The following is a 20373-nucleotide window of genomic DNA, read 5'->3' as shown; positions in this document are numbered from 1 at the left end:
GAGAGAGAGAGAGAGAGAGAGAGAGTCATACTGGAGGAATCGTTTATATAGTAGTAGTAAAGCCGTTATGCAGCACGTACTGTCTTTCTGCCATATATTTCATTATATTCATTGAACTTCTGGGTTTTGAGATTGAAAAGATGTACAGCGCCCGCAATTTCCTTAGGTCATATTGAGCGTGGGACATATTAAGTTGGTACATGTAGTTTACACGTTAGTTCACAGCACGGCTTGCAGGGGCGGCTCGTGGGTCTAAAAAGTAGGCTTGCACAATTAAGTTATCTTAGGTTGAAGATAGTCAAGGGCATAGTAAATGAGATGGTGTATAATTTTTTTAGGATCTTGGGTTTGGTGAGGAAGAACCTTGTGATTCTATTTTCATTCTTTTTACTTGTGGCTTTGACTTCTAGAACTAAATCTGTTTGTTAGCTAAACGTCAATTTCATTCATCCTGCTTTAGACTGTCCGCGTAGAATTATGCAAATTTAGAAGGCCAAATTATGCCAAAAAAAAGCAAAATTATGCAAAAATTATGCAAGTTACCTTAACACCATTCGCGACATGTTTTTGCACTTTTTCAACGCGAAGTTTCATGATTTTTCATATTTTGTGTACAGAAAAATTTTTAACAGAACATATCAGTATCAGTAATTTGTTTTGTATTTGGAAAAGAAAACAATACACATCAGTAAAAAAAATAATTAATAAATAAATAAATAATCTCTGTAACTTTCAGCTGTAGATCTAGATCTATAGAGGAAAGAAAAAAGTTATTAAAAAAAAGGACTTCTGGACCTCTGATGCTGGCACATTACTAAAACCAGGGACACCTTTTAAACATGAAATATCAGCAGACATGAGAACAACAACTTTTGATGGATTGAAAAATTGAACATGCTCAGGGAACAAAATCACAACCCATAACCAAGATTTTCTAACAAGGGAAATAACCAGCTTTTCACTTAGATGAGACTTATTACGGTGATTACGTCCCTTTAGTCACATGACGAGGTGTTAATTAATTGTTTTGTGAAAAAAAAACGTGAAAAAACGCGGATAATCCAAAATTATGCAAATGTTGCAGAATTACGCGAAAAAAAGCGAAAACAATCGCATAATCCTACGGAGACAGTTTAGAACTGAACACTCAAGTAATACCTTTCACCACTCCACTACAAAACCGTTCAAAAGCACAACTCATACTCATCACGTTCACCTCCCTCAGGTTCACGGTCACAGAGTCACTTAAAATAGCGGCAAGACAATGAACCAATCACAATTCACTTGAGCACTCCGCTGGATTGCTATCGCGTTTATTTTTAGATTGCCTACTGTGGGCTATGTTTCGGCACTATTCAGCAGGAGCACATTTGAGATGTGTCGTCTTATTACTTATTAATATTAATGTACCACCAAACTCGCTACGAGTGTCGTCATCGCTTGGGTTATCCCAAGGTCAGGTTTCCACAGTTGAATATCCTGCTATGCATAGATACAGCGCATGAACTTTGGCATGGCATAGTAGATGTTTTACGGTGCTATAGATACAGAAATGACAGTTACGGCGCCAGTGAGAAACGTATTTTGATATAATATTTGGCTAGTGTTTGTTTCTAGCGTCTTTTATTTTGATATTGTATGTGTTTTACGTAATAGAACATTAAAATTTTGGGCGGCACTGCACGACTGTGCTCAATGGACGAACCGCGCCTGACGGCTGGGTATTACTTTGTAAGTCAGAATGGTTGAAGTATCTCTACAAAAGTTTAGTAAAAATTAATTTTCTTTTTAAAAAGCAACTTACATTTTTTTTTAAACACTATCTTCATTTTGGAGTAAAGACCATTGGTCTTCATAAAATCCAAAACTCTACTGTCAATATTCTCCCAGTTTTCAACTGTGTGAACATAATGTTCCAGTCAGAAGAGCCCCAGATTCACAAAGAGAGGAGAGTGATATTAAAACTGATTAAGGACCTTCAAACAATGTTTGTGAAACCCAGTGCTCTGGTCTCAAAGCTGGCAACTGATGTGGACTACAAATCCCCATGCAACATTGCTGCAAACAAAGACGTCATGGTGGGAGAGATCTGCAAGGATCTTCTGAAGTATGTGTCTGATTCCAAGAAGGCAGAGTTCTACAGCACTGTAAAAAGCTTCTTTCATTATCAACTGCTGTAACCTACCTGCTGAAAAACCTGCCACCTGAAGATGACTTTTATGCCATGCTGAGGTTGCAGATGTCAGCAAAAGAGTGTCTGTCACATCTGCGTCAATAACTTATTTCCAGATGAGGTTCCCAACCTGGATGCCCTGGAAATCGCAGTTCAGGCAGTATCAAAGCTGGGTTCTTCCCTCTGATCTGAAAGATCTACCGAAGGACAAAGTGGCAGAGGTGAAGGATGATTTGGGAGCATCTATGTGCCCTCATCTTCCAACTATCATGATGAGGATTTTTGCCATACCACAAAGCAATGCCTCTTGCGAAAGGATTTTAACTAATTTCAGCCTCGTCAGGTAGAACCGTAAAGATTTATTTTTTTAATAATTTAAGAGGCGGGCTTCTTCAACTCTACAGGTCAGCAGAACCAACCCAGGCTGAGAGGGATTCGTTTAGCTAAGTTTAGTGAGTCTGTACATCTACCCAAAAATTTTAAAACTATTTTAAATACTTTGTTGAGTGGTGTCTGACTTGGCTTTGGGTATAATTTTGGTCAGACTCTCTTTTGCTCTCCCAGAGGCATCTACATGCCCAGCAGAAACACTGAGAAATATTTGTTAAAAAGGCAACCCTCATGGGAATCAAACCCAGGTCCTCTGCAAAGTGCCCTACAGGCTGCTTCATGAATTGTATGGCTTTTGTCAATGTTTTTGAAAAAAAAAAAGACAAATTTCAAATCAAGATTTAAACAGTGTGACTTTTTTTAATGTCAGATCTATGTGGGACTAAAGCCATATTAGCAGCCACATGATAAACTGAAATCTATACCAGTGATCAGTATTCATTTACAACAAATGAAATCAGTACCGTAGCATAAACATAAAAACAGTTTTGCCACAAAGGCCCCATATTGTTTATCAAAAGCAAGGTTCTCATATCATTACAGCTCGTAACAAAATTGTTGCCGAATGTGTTGGGTCATCTAAAAAAAACCATTGAGGAGGTTTACAATTTGTCCAACTTTCACCACATGATAACTGTAAAACTCGTATTGAATTAGTAATGATACATAGTATCTAGGAATGACAGTGAAAACAACTATGGACCCCTCATTTTTTAAAATCCTCGCCACGCACTTGAAAAATACATTTTCAACGTTTGAGGCAATATGTTTTCGTCTTTTCTGACAAATTTAAACATTATTACGACTTTGGCGACTCTGTGTATTGTCAAAACTATTGTGAAAATCGTGAGTAGTGTTTTTCCCAACTGCTGTTTTCTACAACAAATCTAGGTAAACAATCACTTTTGCCACACAAGAACACATGTGTCCGCCCAGTGAACAAGACAATGGTACTGTGATCTGTCACTGTCAGTAAGTAATTATCAAGAGTCATACTCATTGGCGTGTACACTTTTTTTTTTTATCCATTTGGGTTGTGTGGTTTTAATATTTTGAATTGTTAACTTGCTGAATATCATATTGTGATGAAGATGAAGTCTAAGTTAAAACTGAAATTCTTTACTCACAAGAACATTGCTCTGAAAGTATAACTATTTCACTTGTGAGAAAAATCACGGTAGTCTAAATCGTTCAATTTCTTATCCATTTTGCAGAACTAAACATTTGCTTGAATTTTAAGTGACAGGACTTTGAACAGATGGATGAGGAAAATGCAACCAAAGACGTCGAGGTGACAAAGAGAGGCCGACCTGTTAAATTTGATACCTATGACAGAGATCTCGTGGGACGCGCTATTGGAAAGATGTTAGGTGATAACCAGTACGTCACATTTGAAAAGCAATCCCGATTTGGATATCAACAAACAGACTTTATGGCGCATTGTGTGTGAAGAGTCTAGGTTTCAGTTTCAAGAAGACGAAAACATCCAAAGACGTAATTTGTGAGTCAAAGAACATTGTTGCACTGAGGGGGAAGTACCTACGAAAATTAAAACAGCTTAGAGAAGACAACGTTGACATTTATTTTCTTGATGAGTCCTACATCAATATCCACCACACATGCATCAAAGAATGGCAATCTGACACCCAACAGAGAGTCATTCCGACTGGAAAAGGTAAATGTCTTATAATGGCGCAAATCGGAAGCCATGAAAGAGGACTAGTGAATAATTGTGAACTGGTTTTTGAGTCAAAGTCGAAAGATGAAAATGGCGACTATCACAAAGACATGGATAGTAACGAGTTTGAAAAATGGATTAGTAAAACTGTGATGCCTGCATTAGACAAAAAATCATGCCTGGTTATGGACGATACATCATATCATAATGTAACTTATCCTGATGATAAAGTGCCAACAAAATCTATGAGCAAAGGCCCTATAATATAGCCTGGCTTGACTTGATAAGCATGGGATCAACCATAGTACAGTGAAAGCCAAAAAGGACCTCCTAGACATTGTGAACGCCAGTGAACAGAGCAAGATAATTGTAGTATTCAGTTTTCATTAATTTTAACTTTCAACCCACTCTGAATGTATAGAATCTAGAATCTAGAGATCTAGCTCGACCGACACAACTCGGTCTCAGTTTTCGCACTTTTTGTTTTGGACACAGTTCACTTCCAAAACTTGCAAATACTATTCAGATCATCTAGAATCTAAATCTAGATATCTAAACTCTCTAGATTAGATCTAGATCTAGCAGATTTTCTAGATGTAGATTAGATATCCTAGAATCTAGATCTAGATTCTAGAATCTAATCTAGATCTAGGCCAACATGATGAACATTCAGTAACACGAGAGCGAGCTAGAGTCGGCTTATATATTGTGCCGATCGCCTGATTGTCTGAGACGGTACATTCCCTCACCACGACAGCCCTTTATTGTGATCTAACTAATTCTAATTCCTTTTTCTATGTGATTGTGTCTGTGTCTTGGTAATGGTTTAGGGCTGGAATTGCCTGTGTTCCGGATATTTCCAGTATCCAAATTGTTTTGGTTAGATCTACCAGCTAAAATTATGACTTGAAAAGGGATGGGGGAAAAAACCCTGACAATTTTAAGCCCAGGTCTTTACACACAAGTATGACGTGCTACTTGGTGTGCTATTTTGGAAACCTGAATTGAAATGCAACTAAGTTACAGCTGTGATCATAATTAGAATTAGAATTAGGATCCCGACTCCCATCTAGATTTAGGTAATCTAGGCTATGGCTAAGATCATCTAGAATCTAAGTAAAATCATAATTATAACTCTGAACAGCTGTATACCCATTGCATTTCTGACCATAATCAATCTTGCAGTATTTGTAATATCCAAGTAGCCTACTTTATTTCAAATGTGATCGATCTTATGAATTATGACTGCTAATTAATCAAGTATTTATATAGATCTAGTACCCGAAGGCCGAAGGTAGTTTTTTTGCCTAAATGCTCATTATAATAGATCATTCAATCTACTATTATTTTCCACAGTATGTCTGGGTTCGGAAAGAAGCAAAGAGTGGTTAAAACCGTGAAGGGCAAAAAACTTTTACTGAAGGAAAGGATGAAGAAACTCCTTGAGTCGAAGAGAAATGTACCACCTCCTGCTCCAGAAGACAACCCACAGCCTTCTGTTGATGAAAGTTTACCTTCGGCTTCAACCTCCACTGAATCTGGTACACAGTCCCAGCCCATGCATAAACCTCCGTCAGCATCAAAGCAAAAACTGGCTTATGTCAGTGAGGAGGACAGAGTAGAGTACATGCTAATGAAGAGGAACTGCCTACCACAATAGTTCACCTCAATGAACTTCAGAGTCTTTTTACTGACTTGAAATGTGGAGTTTGTGAGGCTAAGTCAATCCATCTCAGACAGACTGGAAGACGGGGCCTCTCTGTTAGTCTAAGCGGAGCTCATTTTCACAGATGGCTCCAAAAAAGACAATGAAGTGGGCGCCGCAGCCCTATCTTCCAACAGTACACACCAGAGGAGACTCCATCCTGAAGCCTCCATTTTCTCCGCGGAGGCCACTGCCATTGACATGGCACTGGACTCTGTAGAAAATTCTCCTAACAAATCTTTCCTTATCCTTTCTGACTCTCTGTCTTGCATCACCTCACTCACAAACTACACACTTTTACACCCAAAAATAGTCAGGCTACAACAGAAAATACACACACTATCCGAAACAGGAAAAAACATCATGTTCGCATGGATACCCAGCCATGTGGGCATCCGAGGAAACGAACAGGTAGACGACCTGGCGAAGAAAGCTTCATCCCTTCTGCTGGGATCAACGACAAACACCCTCCCACAGACTGACTTTAGAAATAAAGTCAAAAAGTACACCTCCAGTCTGTGGGAGAGCCACTGGGAAAACCAGAAAAATAATAAACTATATGAAATAAAACCCAAACTAGAACAGCGAAATCCTTCGGACCTCTCCAGAAGAGACGAAGTCATTTTTACTCGATTGCGCATCGGACACACTGCCCTGACCCATAAATACCTCCTACAGGGAGATGAGAAGCCGTTCTGTGTCGGATGCGACACAGATTTTACCATTAGACACATTTTAACAGAATGTCTGGACTTTGGAGAGATCCGAAGGAAATATTATAAATGCAAGAAATTGCAGGATATTTTTTCCGTCTTTGTTCCCAGCAGAATTTTTAATTTTATAAAGGCCATTGGCCTTTATGGCGAGTTGTAGAGTGAATTTGATATTATTTAAAATTTTTATTGTTACTTAAAAGAGTTGTTTTAAATCACAAATGTATTTACACCGAATTTAAATATTTTAACTTTTTAGCATTTTAAAGTAAATTAGTTAACCAGTCGTGAAGTGAACTTTTGCGAAATGAACAACTTGTGGTTCGCGCGCTCATATGACCTTAGCAGTTGCGAGCGCCGTAAAACCTTATACTATACATGTTAGTCTAAGATCAGAGTGCTCTGTGTGTGGTGCTATAGGTGGGACTGCAAGCACATCCCGTCGAATTTCCTAAAACCCAAAGGAGCCTGAGGCAAACCGGGCAATAGCAGCTTCCTCTCTTGCTGTCGGAATGGGTCATGGACAACTCGCCCACTTCACAGAAGTTCTTGGAATGCCATGCCTCCACCTGAAGACGTTTCAGGACAAGACCAAAGTGTCCCATGACAGCGCACTTAAAACCAAAGAATTTGTGATGGCCCGTGCCCATGCAATAGTCCACAGCCTGTATGAACCTGATACAGATGGTATCATCAACATTGACGTCACATTTGATGGCACCTGGCACAAGCGTGGCCATACTTCTAACCATGGTGCCACTGCTGTCATCTGTGCTGTGACTGGCTTGATACTAGATTATCATGTCATGTCCATGCATTGCCAAGTACGTAGAACACTGATGTATGCTGCGTCTTTTGTTTGTTTGTTTCTTTTGGCTTTCTATTTTGTTTTTGTTGTTGTTTTTTGGGAGGAGGTTGTTTGTCGTTTGTTTTTGTCTCTTACGTCCCAAATGTTCAAGAAATATAACATAGATAAAAGAAGTAGTATTTTGTACTAAGTGCTCTCATCTTTCTTGAAGTGATTTATGTTTGGGGACATTGAAATGTGTAGGCGAGGCCGTATCGTGAAGAGTCTGAGACTGAGTTTATTTTAGACTGCTTTCTGTGTTAGTGTTAGTATTAGCCTAGTGTACCGCCAGGCTTGCTATGAGTGTCGTCATTGCTTGGGTTAGTCCAAAGTGTGTTATTTAGGTCAGATTACCACCGCTGTACATACTACAGTAGGCTATTATGCTTAGATTTAGATGAAGCACAGGCACCTTGGTATGCAATGGTAGATATTTTACAGCTCTTCAGACACAGTAATAGCCATAGGTGTCAATGAAGACCTTGTGCTGATAAAAGATTAGGATAGTATGAAGCGATCTGTATTGAACCATTGTCCTTGTTATGACTATGAAAGACACTACAACATGGCTTAGATAAGTAATCTATTTCATACTTTTGTCAACAGAACTGAAGATGTACCAGCCTCTGTTAAGAAGCCCCCCCCCGCCCCCCACTGTCACTGTCCACTGTGAAACAGACCTTCCAGCAGCCAGGTAGGCTTACATCATATCAATGGTGTCATGTGTTTGTAGCCACATCTTCATACATGTATTAAGGCCAAGGTCGGCAGATAGAATAGAATATTTCCTTCAATTTTATGATTTTCTGTTTATGCAATATTATTATTCTATATCCACTTACTCATCTTGGGAAACACATTCTAGAGCCCAAAACTATCTATAATTCCCTGAAAATGCTACCTGTAAACAGACAGGTAATCACATAATTCACAGTTTGTGCTGAAAGTACGGCTAAAATAGACCTTAGTTACTTTACGCCGGTGAAAATGAACGCTACGATGTAAAATCTGGTGTCGATACAAAGGCCGACTTCTCTTCACGTTACAATCTGCCTTGACCTTCTAGGTGGTTGTTTTCCACCACAAAATTCCCATTTATAAAGACTGCAATCATGCAGTAAACGAAGCCGCTGTAGTACTACGTTTCCTTATATGGAATGATCACGCACCACTCATAGGGGCCGCGTGGTTCACTGGTCGGCCCCCGCCGCCGGCCGCTCACCACTGGTTGTTCCGTAACCAGGAGGGTTCACGGGTTAGTTCCGATGTAAACAGTGCACGCTTCTTTTGCAATCGAATGGGGAAAAAGGGAAAGTGGTCTCGATTGCATCAACTTCGCGTTGCAAGAGAGAACCGATGGCACGGTGAGAAGGCGGATGAGGGTTCCAGAGGGCCAAGTTCTTTGAGTACTACTGTACAGGAGCCATCAACGTCTTCATCGCCAACTCATTTGGACATTCCTCTTTCTACAAGACCGGTGTTTACTGAAGAGGACAGACCCGTCAGAGCTGTCAGTTGCACTGAGAAGAAATTAGATCTCAGCTCAAGTTTCTGTGAGGAGGAGGAGGAGGAGCCAGTGGAAAGAGCGAGAACCATAGCAGATTTGAATTTCAGGAACAATATTATGAAAGACTTGTGTTGTGGTGTGTGCAAGATGAAAACATTGACAAGCAGAGTGAACAAAGACAAAAGTAAAGGATTTTCACTGTGTATGGAGATTTACTGCTCAACTTGTGATGCGGCAGTGAGTCAAACCTTTACATCTGAAAGGGAACCAGCTGGCAGAGGACCCTGTGCCCACACAATTAACAAATCTGTGATAATGGCAGCAGTAATGGCAGGAATGGGGGCGGACAGTTTTAATCTGTTGTGTGAGCATATGGACTTGCCTGAACTTCACAAAAAAACGTTCCTAAAGTATGCTGACAGTTTGTACTGTGAGTATAACAAAGTGAAGTTTCAAGCGAGTGGTGGATATTGTCCGTTCTGAACATGCCAAATTACAATGCAGGAACCTCTTGCCAGAGACTGTGCTTGACATCTGTGTGAGTTACGATGGTACATGGATGAAGAGGGGCCACACATCGCGGGTTGGAATTGGATGCGTGATAGATATTCTTACAGGTTTTGTAATTGATGCAGAGCTCCTGTCTTCATATTGCCAAACATGTGAGACAACTGGCAAGTGGCTGATGAAAGCTAATCAAGCCCAGCGGTACGACACATGGCTAGCCCAACACAACGCAGACTGCTGCATCAACTATCAGGGTACCTCAGGGAACATGGAGGTGGAAGCAGCTGTCATCCAGTGGAAGCGCTCTCTTGCACAGTACAATCTAAGATACACCAGCATGCTTTCGGATGGAGATGCAAAAGCATTCACCAAAGTAGAGCAGCTAGGACTGTACCCTGTAGTGAAAGAGGAGTGCATTAACCATGTTTCAAAGAGACTTGGCACTGCTCTTCGCAACATGGTCAGTGACTGCAGCAAGAGGGGCATTAGGCTGGGGGGCCAAGGGTATGGGCGGCTCACCAAAGAAGCCATAGACAAACTACAAAAGTATTACGACCGAGCAGTGAGGGGTGGAAATACTTTAGACGACATGAACACTGCCATATTGGCCTCCATCCATCATGGCTACTCCACGGATGAACAGCCCATGCACGACCACTGTCCACCCGGCGAAGCATCCTGGTGCTTTTATAGAGCAGCCATTGCAAAAGGAGGAACGCCAGGCCCCCATCGCAAAATGGTGAAGACCAGATTGGATTACAGTCTTCTGCATGGACATTTAAAGCCAGTGTATGACAGGCTGTCTGATACTGACCTACTACTTCGTTGCCAGCGTCATGCCACTCAAAATGCCAACGAAAGCCTTCATAGTGTCATATGGAGCAAATGCTCTAAGGCTAAGTTTGCCTCTTCCAAAAAAGTAAAGTTTTCTAAGCCGGTGGCCATTGCAGAGTTCAACCATGGCCAAAAAGGTAGCAGTGTTGTGAGGAGGCTGTATGGACAGAAAGAGGGTACCAGTTCAGCTCGCTTGGTGACACAAAGGGCAGCAAAGCGGATTGCTAGCAGTCAAAGGTATGAGGAGGAGAAACTGTCTAAAAGAAGGTCTTTGAGGAAGATGGCAAGAACAAGAAGGGAGAGGGAGTTGGAAGAACTTGAGGGTAGTCCAAGCTATGCTGCTGGCTCATTTTTAATTGTTTTTTCAGTCTGTAAACAACATGAAAACAAAAGGCAAGTGCATTTTTGCAATAAAAGCTCATTTTCTCAAAAAACAGTTTTTCAGCATTTGAAGTTACAAATCTCCTATGAGGTTTGTGTGACTTTTACTTCAAATTTACACCATGTGTCCACTAGCATCAAATACACATTTTGTCCCATTTATTTGTAAATATGCTACAAATTTTTTTTGTTAATTATTTTTTTATGTTATGGAAGGGCATATAATTGCGTAATATACATACACAAATTACAAAAATTTGTTAAAAAATAGAGCTATTCATTTATTGAAGAGAAAATGAGACAAAATGTGTCTGATGTCGATGAAAATATGTGTGCCAACTTTCATGACTCTTGGATGGATACCAAATGAAAAATGTTCCATTGAAACAGACTTTAAAAATCCAAGATGGCGGTTGTTTTTTTCCCATTTCCATGGCAACCAAAGCATTTTTCTAACATTGAAATGTACCACATGTGAAGAAAACCTCAGTGGAGTATCGTTATCACAAGTAAGTAGATGGGAAGTAACCCGTCTAGCTTTTAGTTTTCACTGTAGACCTTCACCTTAAGTTTTCATGCTGTCTCCTTTTTTTTTTTTCATTTTAGTGGACAAGCTGCACCAAAATTTGCGTACAATGATGGTTTGGACATAGGTTTCAAAGAGGACCAACTGATTGACCATGTCCTCTCTTGTGGTTGGTCCCTGTCTAAAATGTATGCGCTGAGACGGAGACAATGGAGAAATGTTCAGCCTGCTCCAAATGAAACAAATGTTTAAAAGTATCTGGAGCTGTTCAATTCAATTGTACCTCCAGCTTCCTTTGATAATCTTCCCGTACTGAAAAACTGGTATTACAAGACTGGGAAGGCGCCAAAGATCCAGGCGTCGAAGTATGTCTCTGGAAGAAGTTTCAAGGACTTTCATGACAAAAAAGCCAAGGGGGCAGAAAATAAGAACGGCGCTGGAGATGAAAAAGGCAGAAAGAGAGAAAAAGAAAGCAGAAAAAGATGCTGCAAGGGAAGCGGAGAAACAGAGAAAAAAGGAAGAAAGAGAGGCAAAAAAGAAGGGTAAGAAAGATGAGAGAGAAAGAGCCAAGGCAGGAAAGAAAGGGAAAAGACCAAGCACTGAAAAGGAGGCAACAGAATCAGAAGATTCCAACAACGTTGTCTACATGGATGGGAGTTCGGGAGATGAATGCCTTGAAGTGTTACGTCGAGAATATGAGACGGATGACAGTGTGTGTTTTTCCTGTGGTGATGACAAAGATCGTGATGGATGGATTGGATGTGATATGTTTGAACGATGGTTTCATAGGGGGTGTACGGTACGAGTGAACAAAGAAAGATGGTTCAAAGTAAGAGTGAGGAAGAGTTGAGCGAGTTTCATTTTGTCTGTGATGTGAGTTCTATGCCAAAATTCAAATGAAAGAGTTGTTCAAAGTCCCTACCCCCTCTCCCACTTTTTTCTCTCTTTTTTGTGTGTGTTTTTTTTTATTAGTTAATAATTCTATTATTATCATATAGAATGAAAGTTAAAGTTGTGTTGATCTACTTGTGTTGTAAAGTCATTTTATTATATAAGCTTCATGTACATATTTGGGTGCTGTGTGCAAGAGTAGGTAGCGTAAACACGGCCTCGCGGGCACTCTCGGGCACTCGCGGCCTTCCAAGCGCATGGGTATCGGTGAAATCGGGGTAATTCAGATCGCTGTTTCTATGCTCTTTCGTTATAAAACACCAAATGCTGTACACCCTATAAAGGTTCCGCTTTTCCTTGTTACAAAGGTGTAAGCTGTTTATATGTCCAATTATAAAGAGCTGCAGAATCACCGTGGAAAGTGAAGCCCCTCGGGGTCAGAACGCGAGGTCGGACGGTTAAAAAAGTGACACGCGTGCATTCAAATGCTTCACAGAAAGGTTGATGATTAATACCGTCTTTTCATGGGCAGAGAACTGTACAGCTTTGAACGGGCTTTTCCGGGGTATATTTTTGGCCTATGGCGTTTAAATAGAAAGCCTTTACAAATGCCGTCAAAGTTTTCAAAGATCATTTTTTACACGAAATATGTAAAATACCGGCTGAAAAAGGTATCAATAGAAAGATCAGTTCATTTTCTAGTAGAATAAAGTTATTGGCGAGGAACTATTTTTCATCAATCCTTCTGCAAAACTCGGAAAGCATGTGACCCCCCACGCGGGGAGCCCTCGGTACACTACAGTATAGGGTTGACTCGCTCACCGCGGGGGGCTGGTGGGGCGCCGGCCGGGTCAACGCTCAATGTTTTTGTTGGAATAACGACAGATCATCATTTTTGCGGCGATAAAATACTGATTTGTAATGATCTTACAGTCTTGAAAAAAATTAGGATCTGTACCTTGGTTATAGTGATTGTACTCTGTTAATGTGGAGATGTTAGGGGCACTTGGTACCTACTCTTTTATTATCTGTCGAACATGAGGTTGCAGCCAGTGAGCGACTTTAACTAATTCAACCAAATTTTAAACAGGTACCATTTTCTTATAAATCAACTGAGAGGTTAAAGAATGGTACCAAAATTCTCAGGAGATATAGGCCTTTCATATATGGAACAGATAAATTTTGCATATAGCTACTTTGAAAATTTAGTTTCTGGTATCTAGCAAGAGGAATGTGTGTGCAGAATACGGACGGGTTGGGGCAGACTCGGCATTGACCGGTCGGCATGGGGTGAACACCTGGCATACTGAAATTGATGTCAATTTAACATAAGAAACTTTTAGATTGTACACACTGGCAAACTGGTCTCTCCTGAGGCCTATCTAGTACAAATGACACCAATATTTCGCAACATTGGCTTTATTTTCGGCGTTGGAGAGCTATGATATGCTGACTTCCATCTACAAGCTTAAGGCGGTCGGTAAGGGACAGAGTGACTCTAGTTTCACTTTCTAATGGCCAAAAAGGGTTGGTTTTAGTCACATTTTATATTGTCACCTATCGTATTTCATCAGAGTTATCTGTTTTTCAAAATAGATGAAGAGTATTCCACTGATGACAACATCAGTAGTCTGGAATCAGAAACATCCAATTCTTTTGAAAGTGGTGAAATGGTATAGGTTTAACCTATATTAGTTAAGAGATGAGACCTCCAAGTTTAACGTCCATCTCCGAAAGGACCAAACCAGATGGGAAATTCGTGTAAAGTGCCTTTACCATGGACACAACGTCGGGCCAAGCTGAGGCTCAAACACCCAAATCCACAATCTCACTATTATGGGTCAGGTAGCCTAACCACTAGGCCATCTTATTCTTTTTAGGAAGAGGATATTCAAGATGATAAAGGAAGTGTTGTTAGTGAATCTAATTGCCCACTACAGGGTTAAAGAATATATACTCCACTCTTGGTCCAAAAAGAATACTCGATTTCATAAAAACCAATGGTCTTTAATCAGAAATGCAGACAGTACTATTTTAAAAAGGTAAATGACTGTTTATACCATTCAATTTCTACCATGAATTTTCAGCTTCACCCAAAAAGTAAAACCAAGCCATGCTATGAACTAACGTGAAAACAACCAACTTCAGTCCTGCGCACTTATACACCCATTTCTAGTTGGAAGTGTTGTAAATTCTTACCGGCCTCTTTTTTCCGTATAATATTTTAGCCCTTGAACATTCTCTTACTTAATTCTCCATTTCAAATATACTGAATTACACTAATATGCAGTGTGTCAAAACTACATAACATCTATCTTAATAGTAGTTACCACAACTGATTATTTCAGAATGAGCAGACGTAATTTGTAGCAAAACATCCTTTAGGAATGCCACTTACCACTCCATGGATTTGATAAGATCAGCTGCTTTTCAGTGGATCAGATAACCCATCATTTGATATATAAGTTACTATGGGACTAAATAATCCTTGTTTTAGACATGTATTTTTTAGCAAGTATACAGTATACTTGAGAGACTAAAACTGATGGATTTAAGAATTTATGAGTGGCACTGATTCTCAAACATTTTTAATTTTTATACAGAGCATTGTGTTCTTTTCCTCACAGATGTGCAGTCACTTGGGGGTCTTTTATTCTCATATAAACAAAATTAGGACTCTTCTTTTGCCAGCTGTGGTCGACAAATTCAACACGTTTTTGGAGAGTGAGAAGCCAGACTTCCACCGGATGGGACACTACGCTTTTAAGAACTGGGGAAATTTCTAGTCTCTAGGACAAAAGGGTTTGAACAAGCAAGGTGTGGAAAAAGGAATGGACTCAATGTCTACAGAGCATGCAGTTTCTAATATAGTATGTTTTTCAGCACCGGAAATCCCTCAGACCCTAATATATATATACATGAGGCCCTCATGAATCACAGATAGTCCGCACTTAACACTCATTCAATCCAGTTCAACAATCAGTTTTGCCTGCAAGTTCCCAGAGGAATTCTCTTTGCTTGTCTTGTCCTCTGTGATGGCAGGCCGTAACTTGTCCAGATTTTTTTCCACTGCAGACTTGATCTCCTCTACATCCTCTACCTCCGATTCACGAGTTTCTGGAAGACAGATGATACAACGTTGCAAAAATTACTAATATCAGTTCAGACTTTTCACTGCCATGTTGCAAAACTGGTAGTGGGCAGTGTAAAATGATAATCCATAACTACAACTACAATGCTCAAGTCAAAGGAACCTAAAGAGGAATATTACACTGTCTACAGTCCTTCAGCACATTCTTATGCTTTTTTAAAATGTTAAGTTCCCAGCATGACTAACTTCTCAACATGGTTAACTTCCGAAATGTAAACAGCATGCCAATGACAAAAAAAAAAGCAGTGAACATGAAAGCAGTGTGATGGAAACCTTTTAAGAAAATAATATGTAAATATTATCTCTCTCACTATATATGTGGGCAAGAGCAGGCTTAGGACTTCGTGAACCTTGATGAATCATAGTTCACGAGAAAGTTATTATATATACTCATTAAGGCTCCGGTATAATTTACTATAAATAAATTGACGCATGAAATGATATTGGATTTAAGAAGAACAATTTTTTTCGTCAGGCCCACCATATCCGTCAACAGGTCAAGTGGGTACTAAAATATCAATTTATTAAACATTTGTCATCAGTAGACAGATAAATATGTTCTGAACTCACTAAACTAGATCTCAAACCCACAAGAAATTAAAATAAATACATCTGAACAGGCTAATGTTTCCAATTTTATGAATGCTGATACAAAATCATCCTTGATGGTGCATTCTGTACCCACATTTGCACAATGAAAAAACCCTAAAAGTACAAGCCATACAAGTGGGGTTTAGTTGCTTTTTTTCTCAGAAATTTTCAAGGCGTGGTGTTACGATAATTATTTCTCAGAATTTGTTTTTTCAGTCTCTGAAACTTGCAAGCCTATTTCTGAGTGTTTGGTGATCCTAATTACAGAAGGTCTGTGAAACAAAAATTGTGCTCGAGACAGGTTTTACAAAACTGGTTAGAGCCAACCCGGGAAGAGAGGGATACAGCATACCAACAGAAAGACTGAGGTACTCAATAAAAACTCTCCCCCCCCTAAGGAATCAAACTCTGGTCTCCTGTGTGCAACAGTGAAGTGTCTAACTGTAACACCACAGATGCCAGTATTGTTGTCTTAGAAGTGTCTCCCGTTAAACAAATTCTGAAGCTAAGAACAATTTTATTTAAATGCAGTAAAAAGATGCGCATGCATGATGCCAGCAACAAAAGCCAGCTCATAAAAGCTAACTCTCGAGACTTCCTCGTGACTTTTTGTGTCAAAGAAGCACTAAAGTAGATTGGGAATAACTTCCATTAGATATATTTGGTTCTTAACATTCTCTCAACCTATACGGAGACCACAATCTATCATTATTCCTTGACAATCAGGCCAAGCATTCAGAGGCGGAGAGGACAGTTTGTCGTATCAAGTACATTATGTGAAGCTATATATATATATTTTTTTTTTAAGTAATGGCGGACCTATCTCAAACTGCAACAGGGGTTCCAGCTGATGGAGAGCCATGCCATAACGTTGAAGCCAACTCAGTAAAAAGGACACTTTTCTCTCTGCCTTGAACAATGACGACTTCTGTGACTTCAGATTGCCCACATCTTCACAGCCCTCTCGTATTTTATCACGTAATTCTGAGGAAATGAAACACACAGAAAATACTGACCCTAATGTACAAAAGCAAAATGACAAGTAAGTTTCAACGATTCAAAAAAGAAAGATTTAACACTTATGTTTTAGTTTTAGTAAGAGTTTTACGGCACTTGCAAAACAATAAGGTCATATAAGTGCCGAAGATTACGTATTACAAGAGAGTAACAAACACAAAAAGAGGAGTGGAGATAGACGATAGACGTTTGATAGGAAAGTAGAAGCAAACAACACCAGAGCACCTGCCAACCACCCAATCACTTTTGTTCTCACAGAACGATCAGCCACAGATACCACTGGTCAGTAGTAAAAATTGAGAACCACTCAAACTTGCTTTCTTATTTTTTTACAAAATAAATAGGTCAAATAAGAGCAAAAGATTAGGTGTTATACTGATTTATTATTGTAGTAGAGGGTTTTACGGCACTCGCAACTGCATAATGTCATATGAATGCCAAGGGGCGGGCGTCAACAGAGAAGTCTTTACAAGGAATCAGACTTAGACTGCTCACCTCTCTAGCTTCAACAGCACAAGGTCTGCTTCGACTATCAAGGCATGCCGGAAATAGCGGGTCACAAGAGAGTGACAAACATACAAAAGAAGTAGAGGATAATGACAATAGTAAGGATTAAGAGAGAAAAAGCAGCAGTTCCCTGTTGTAGATCAGGCACAGTTATGAGCGAGACATGAATCAGCCCATTTACAATTCTACTGTACTTGAACGAGAAATGTCCCCCCTTTGGGAATGGCCTAAAGACACTGCAGTCAGTGGCACTGCACCGGGGGGGGGGGGGGGGGGGTTACTACTGAGTAGCATACAAGTTAAGAAAAGATGGAGGAGAGATAAAGTCAGTAGATGTTTGGTAGAAGAAGGAGCAAACCCCACTAGAGCACGGGCCAACCACCCACACTAATCAGACTGAATCATAAAATATAATAAAACAAAATGAATGTGAGAAAAGGGAAATGACAGCTGAAAGGTAAAAGCAACTAATTGCTTTGCTATAACAGACAAATCTGACTCAACCTGCTGTATTATGTAAGTGTTAGAAGCAGATTTGGACAACAAAAAAATAGAACGTAACAACTACAGGTGTGAATGCCAGACACTGACATTTAGTAATAAATACACTCACACAACCAGGAAGATAAGATAAATGAGGCAGCATGTGGGAAGAAGTAAAAACGTATTATTACAGGGGAATGTTTAGTTTTAGTAAGAGTTTTACGGCACTTGCAACACAATAAGGTCATATAAGTGCTGAAGAATGGATGTGTTACAAGAGAATAACATGCACAAAAAAGGAGGAGAGATAACGACGATAGATGTTTGACAGGAAAGAAGGAGGAAACCACACCAGAGCATCCGCCAATCGCCCACTATTACAGGGGTATCAGGTAAACCGATACACCGAACAGAAAGAAATAAATACACCCCAAACATGAACAAGAGCACAAACAGGCAACCGTGAAACAAAACAACTCAATATACCTCACACTTCTAGAATTTCTTTAAAATTCCAGAAAAAAATGAGCCTACATTCATTTAATAAGATATTTCCTCTCCACTTTCTATCTGCATTACCTTTTTTGATAACACTCTGTGCATTCAGTAAGATCCCGATCACATCAGACAGAGCAGCAGACATAAACGACGTGTTGTTGTTTTTACCAGGACCTGATATGAGGACCTTTACATCTTTCAACAAATCTATGTTGAACTTGTTACTAGATTTTTCTGAATCCTTTGTCTTCTGAAAATACATGCACGAAGATCATTTAAAGAGCTGTTACCAAACTAACACTACGTTATTGAATTTTTGTTGTATATTAATATTAGGTAGGCACACTACCAACAAAAGACAGAAAAGATCAACTGACTTAATAATAATAATACAAATAATAATAAATGACATTTATATAGCACTCAACCCCGATTAAAGTACACAGGCTCTCAGCGCTTTACAATACAATACAATGTACAACAGTTACATAAAACGAGTTCTGACTGAAAAAAAAAAAATCACTTATTAATTTATAAACAAAAATGACTTCAGCTGACATTTGAATGAATCAAAAGATTTGATCTCTCTTAAAGCACTTGGCAAAGCTTTCCAGATCTCGGGGCCTTGATTTTCAAATGCCCTTTCACCCATTGTTTTAAGTTTCATAGATGGTAAAAGTCAACTGATGAACTTAAACTGCGAGTTGGAATGTACAGTCTTAACAGATGTGATAAAATTGGCGCATTATCATTCAAGCATTTGTGACATGGGCGGCAAACTTGTACACAATTCTTTTCTCAACAGAAAGCCAATGCAATGTCCGCAAAAGAGGTTTAGCAGAGTCTCGCTTTCTTTTCCGTAAAACTAAATGTGCAGCATAGTTTTGGATAGTTTGAAGTCCTTTAACTTTCGCCAGTGATATTCCTGATAACAAGGAGTTACAATAATTGAGTCTTGATAAAACTAAGCTAGTTACTAGTGAAGCAGGATACTTAGTTTTGATTACATGACTTCATATAGGTTACATTAAATTTTGTAATTATGTGCATACCTGATCCCTAAGACTATCCAGAAATGCAGAGCAGAGGAAAGATAACAAAAGGCAGGCAGATAAACATATGGGAGGAAAACATCCCAAAATGGACAGGCCTGAAGCTGAACAACACAACAAGAGCGAAAGAATAGAGAGCGAAAAATGGGGCTCATAGCCAAATAATAAAGAGAATAAGCCTTACAAACAATCTTTAACTGGGAGAAATATAAAATTCATTCAACAGCATCTTCTACCTTGTTTTCAACCTCACACATGCAAAAATATCTCTAATCTTCAGTAATTTAACAACTTACTACAAAAACAAAGCTGCATGTTCTGTTGTCAAACAGTTCATAAGATAGAAATGTTGTCAAACAGTTCATATGACAGAAATTTTCAAGCCCAAATGGGCCAGAATCTGAACAATTTCATAAACACACAAAATGATTCCATGAGTTACCTTGACTATTGCGTCCACTGCAGCTTGCACTGCCTCCCCAACACTACCACAACTACAGGACCCTTGTAAAACAAAACAAGTGTCCATCAAGTCCTGCAATCGAAACACAAAAAATTCAGAGTATTTTAATAAAGACTCTATGTGTTGTTCCAACTACGCCTTCTTAGTTTTTTCAAGTGAACAAAATTCCTTGAGTATGTGGTTTCTAATGTTTCTAGATTTCTAATTATAAAAAGCTATAAAGGCACTTCCAAATTCCTAACCTTTCCAGAACAGTGACTGGCATGCATTACAATAATAATAATAAGTAGTACTTGTACAGCACATATCCACACTTTAAAATCTATATTATTACCCCAGCAGACCTTAAAAGATTCAAAAACATTCTCAGCTTCCCAGGAAGTGCAAGCAGCTCATTAAGATCTCCGAAACCCTAAAATCCAAATCATTTTGTAAAGCAACAAAACAAAAGGTTAAAAT

General features: G+C 39.3%; 1 protein-coding gene across 1 annotated transcript in view; it reads right to left on the bottom strand.

Annotated features, from left to right (window-relative positions):
* Positions 1-14133: 14133 nt before the first annotated feature.
* Positions 14134-20373, bottom strand: part of LOC101853011 (zinc finger HIT domain-containing protein 2) — a 30799-nt gene continuing 24559 nt past the window's right edge. Inside the window, exons 8-11 of the mRNA XM_005102334.3 lie at positions 19894-19986; positions 18481-18649; positions 16714-16878; positions 14134-15269 (exon numbers count right to left, since the gene is read on the bottom strand). Coding sequence (XP_005102391.2) covers positions 15115-15269; positions 16714-16878; positions 18481-18649; positions 19894-19986 — 582 coding nt within the window. The 3' untranslated portion in view covers positions 14134-15114. The remainder of the gene's footprint in view (positions 15270-16713; positions 16879-18480; positions 18650-19893; positions 19987-20373) is intronic.

Source organism: Aplysia californica, unplaced genomic scaffold (genome assembly GCF_000002075.1).
Source record: "Aplysia californica isolate F4 #8 unplaced genomic scaffold, AplCal3.0 scaffold00321, whole genome shotgun sequence".
In the NCBI taxonomy this organism is placed as follows: domain Eukaryota; kingdom Metazoa; phylum Mollusca; class Gastropoda; order Aplysiida; family Aplysiidae; genus Aplysia; species Aplysia californica.
This window is presented reverse-complemented; position numbering and strand designations above follow the sequence as displayed.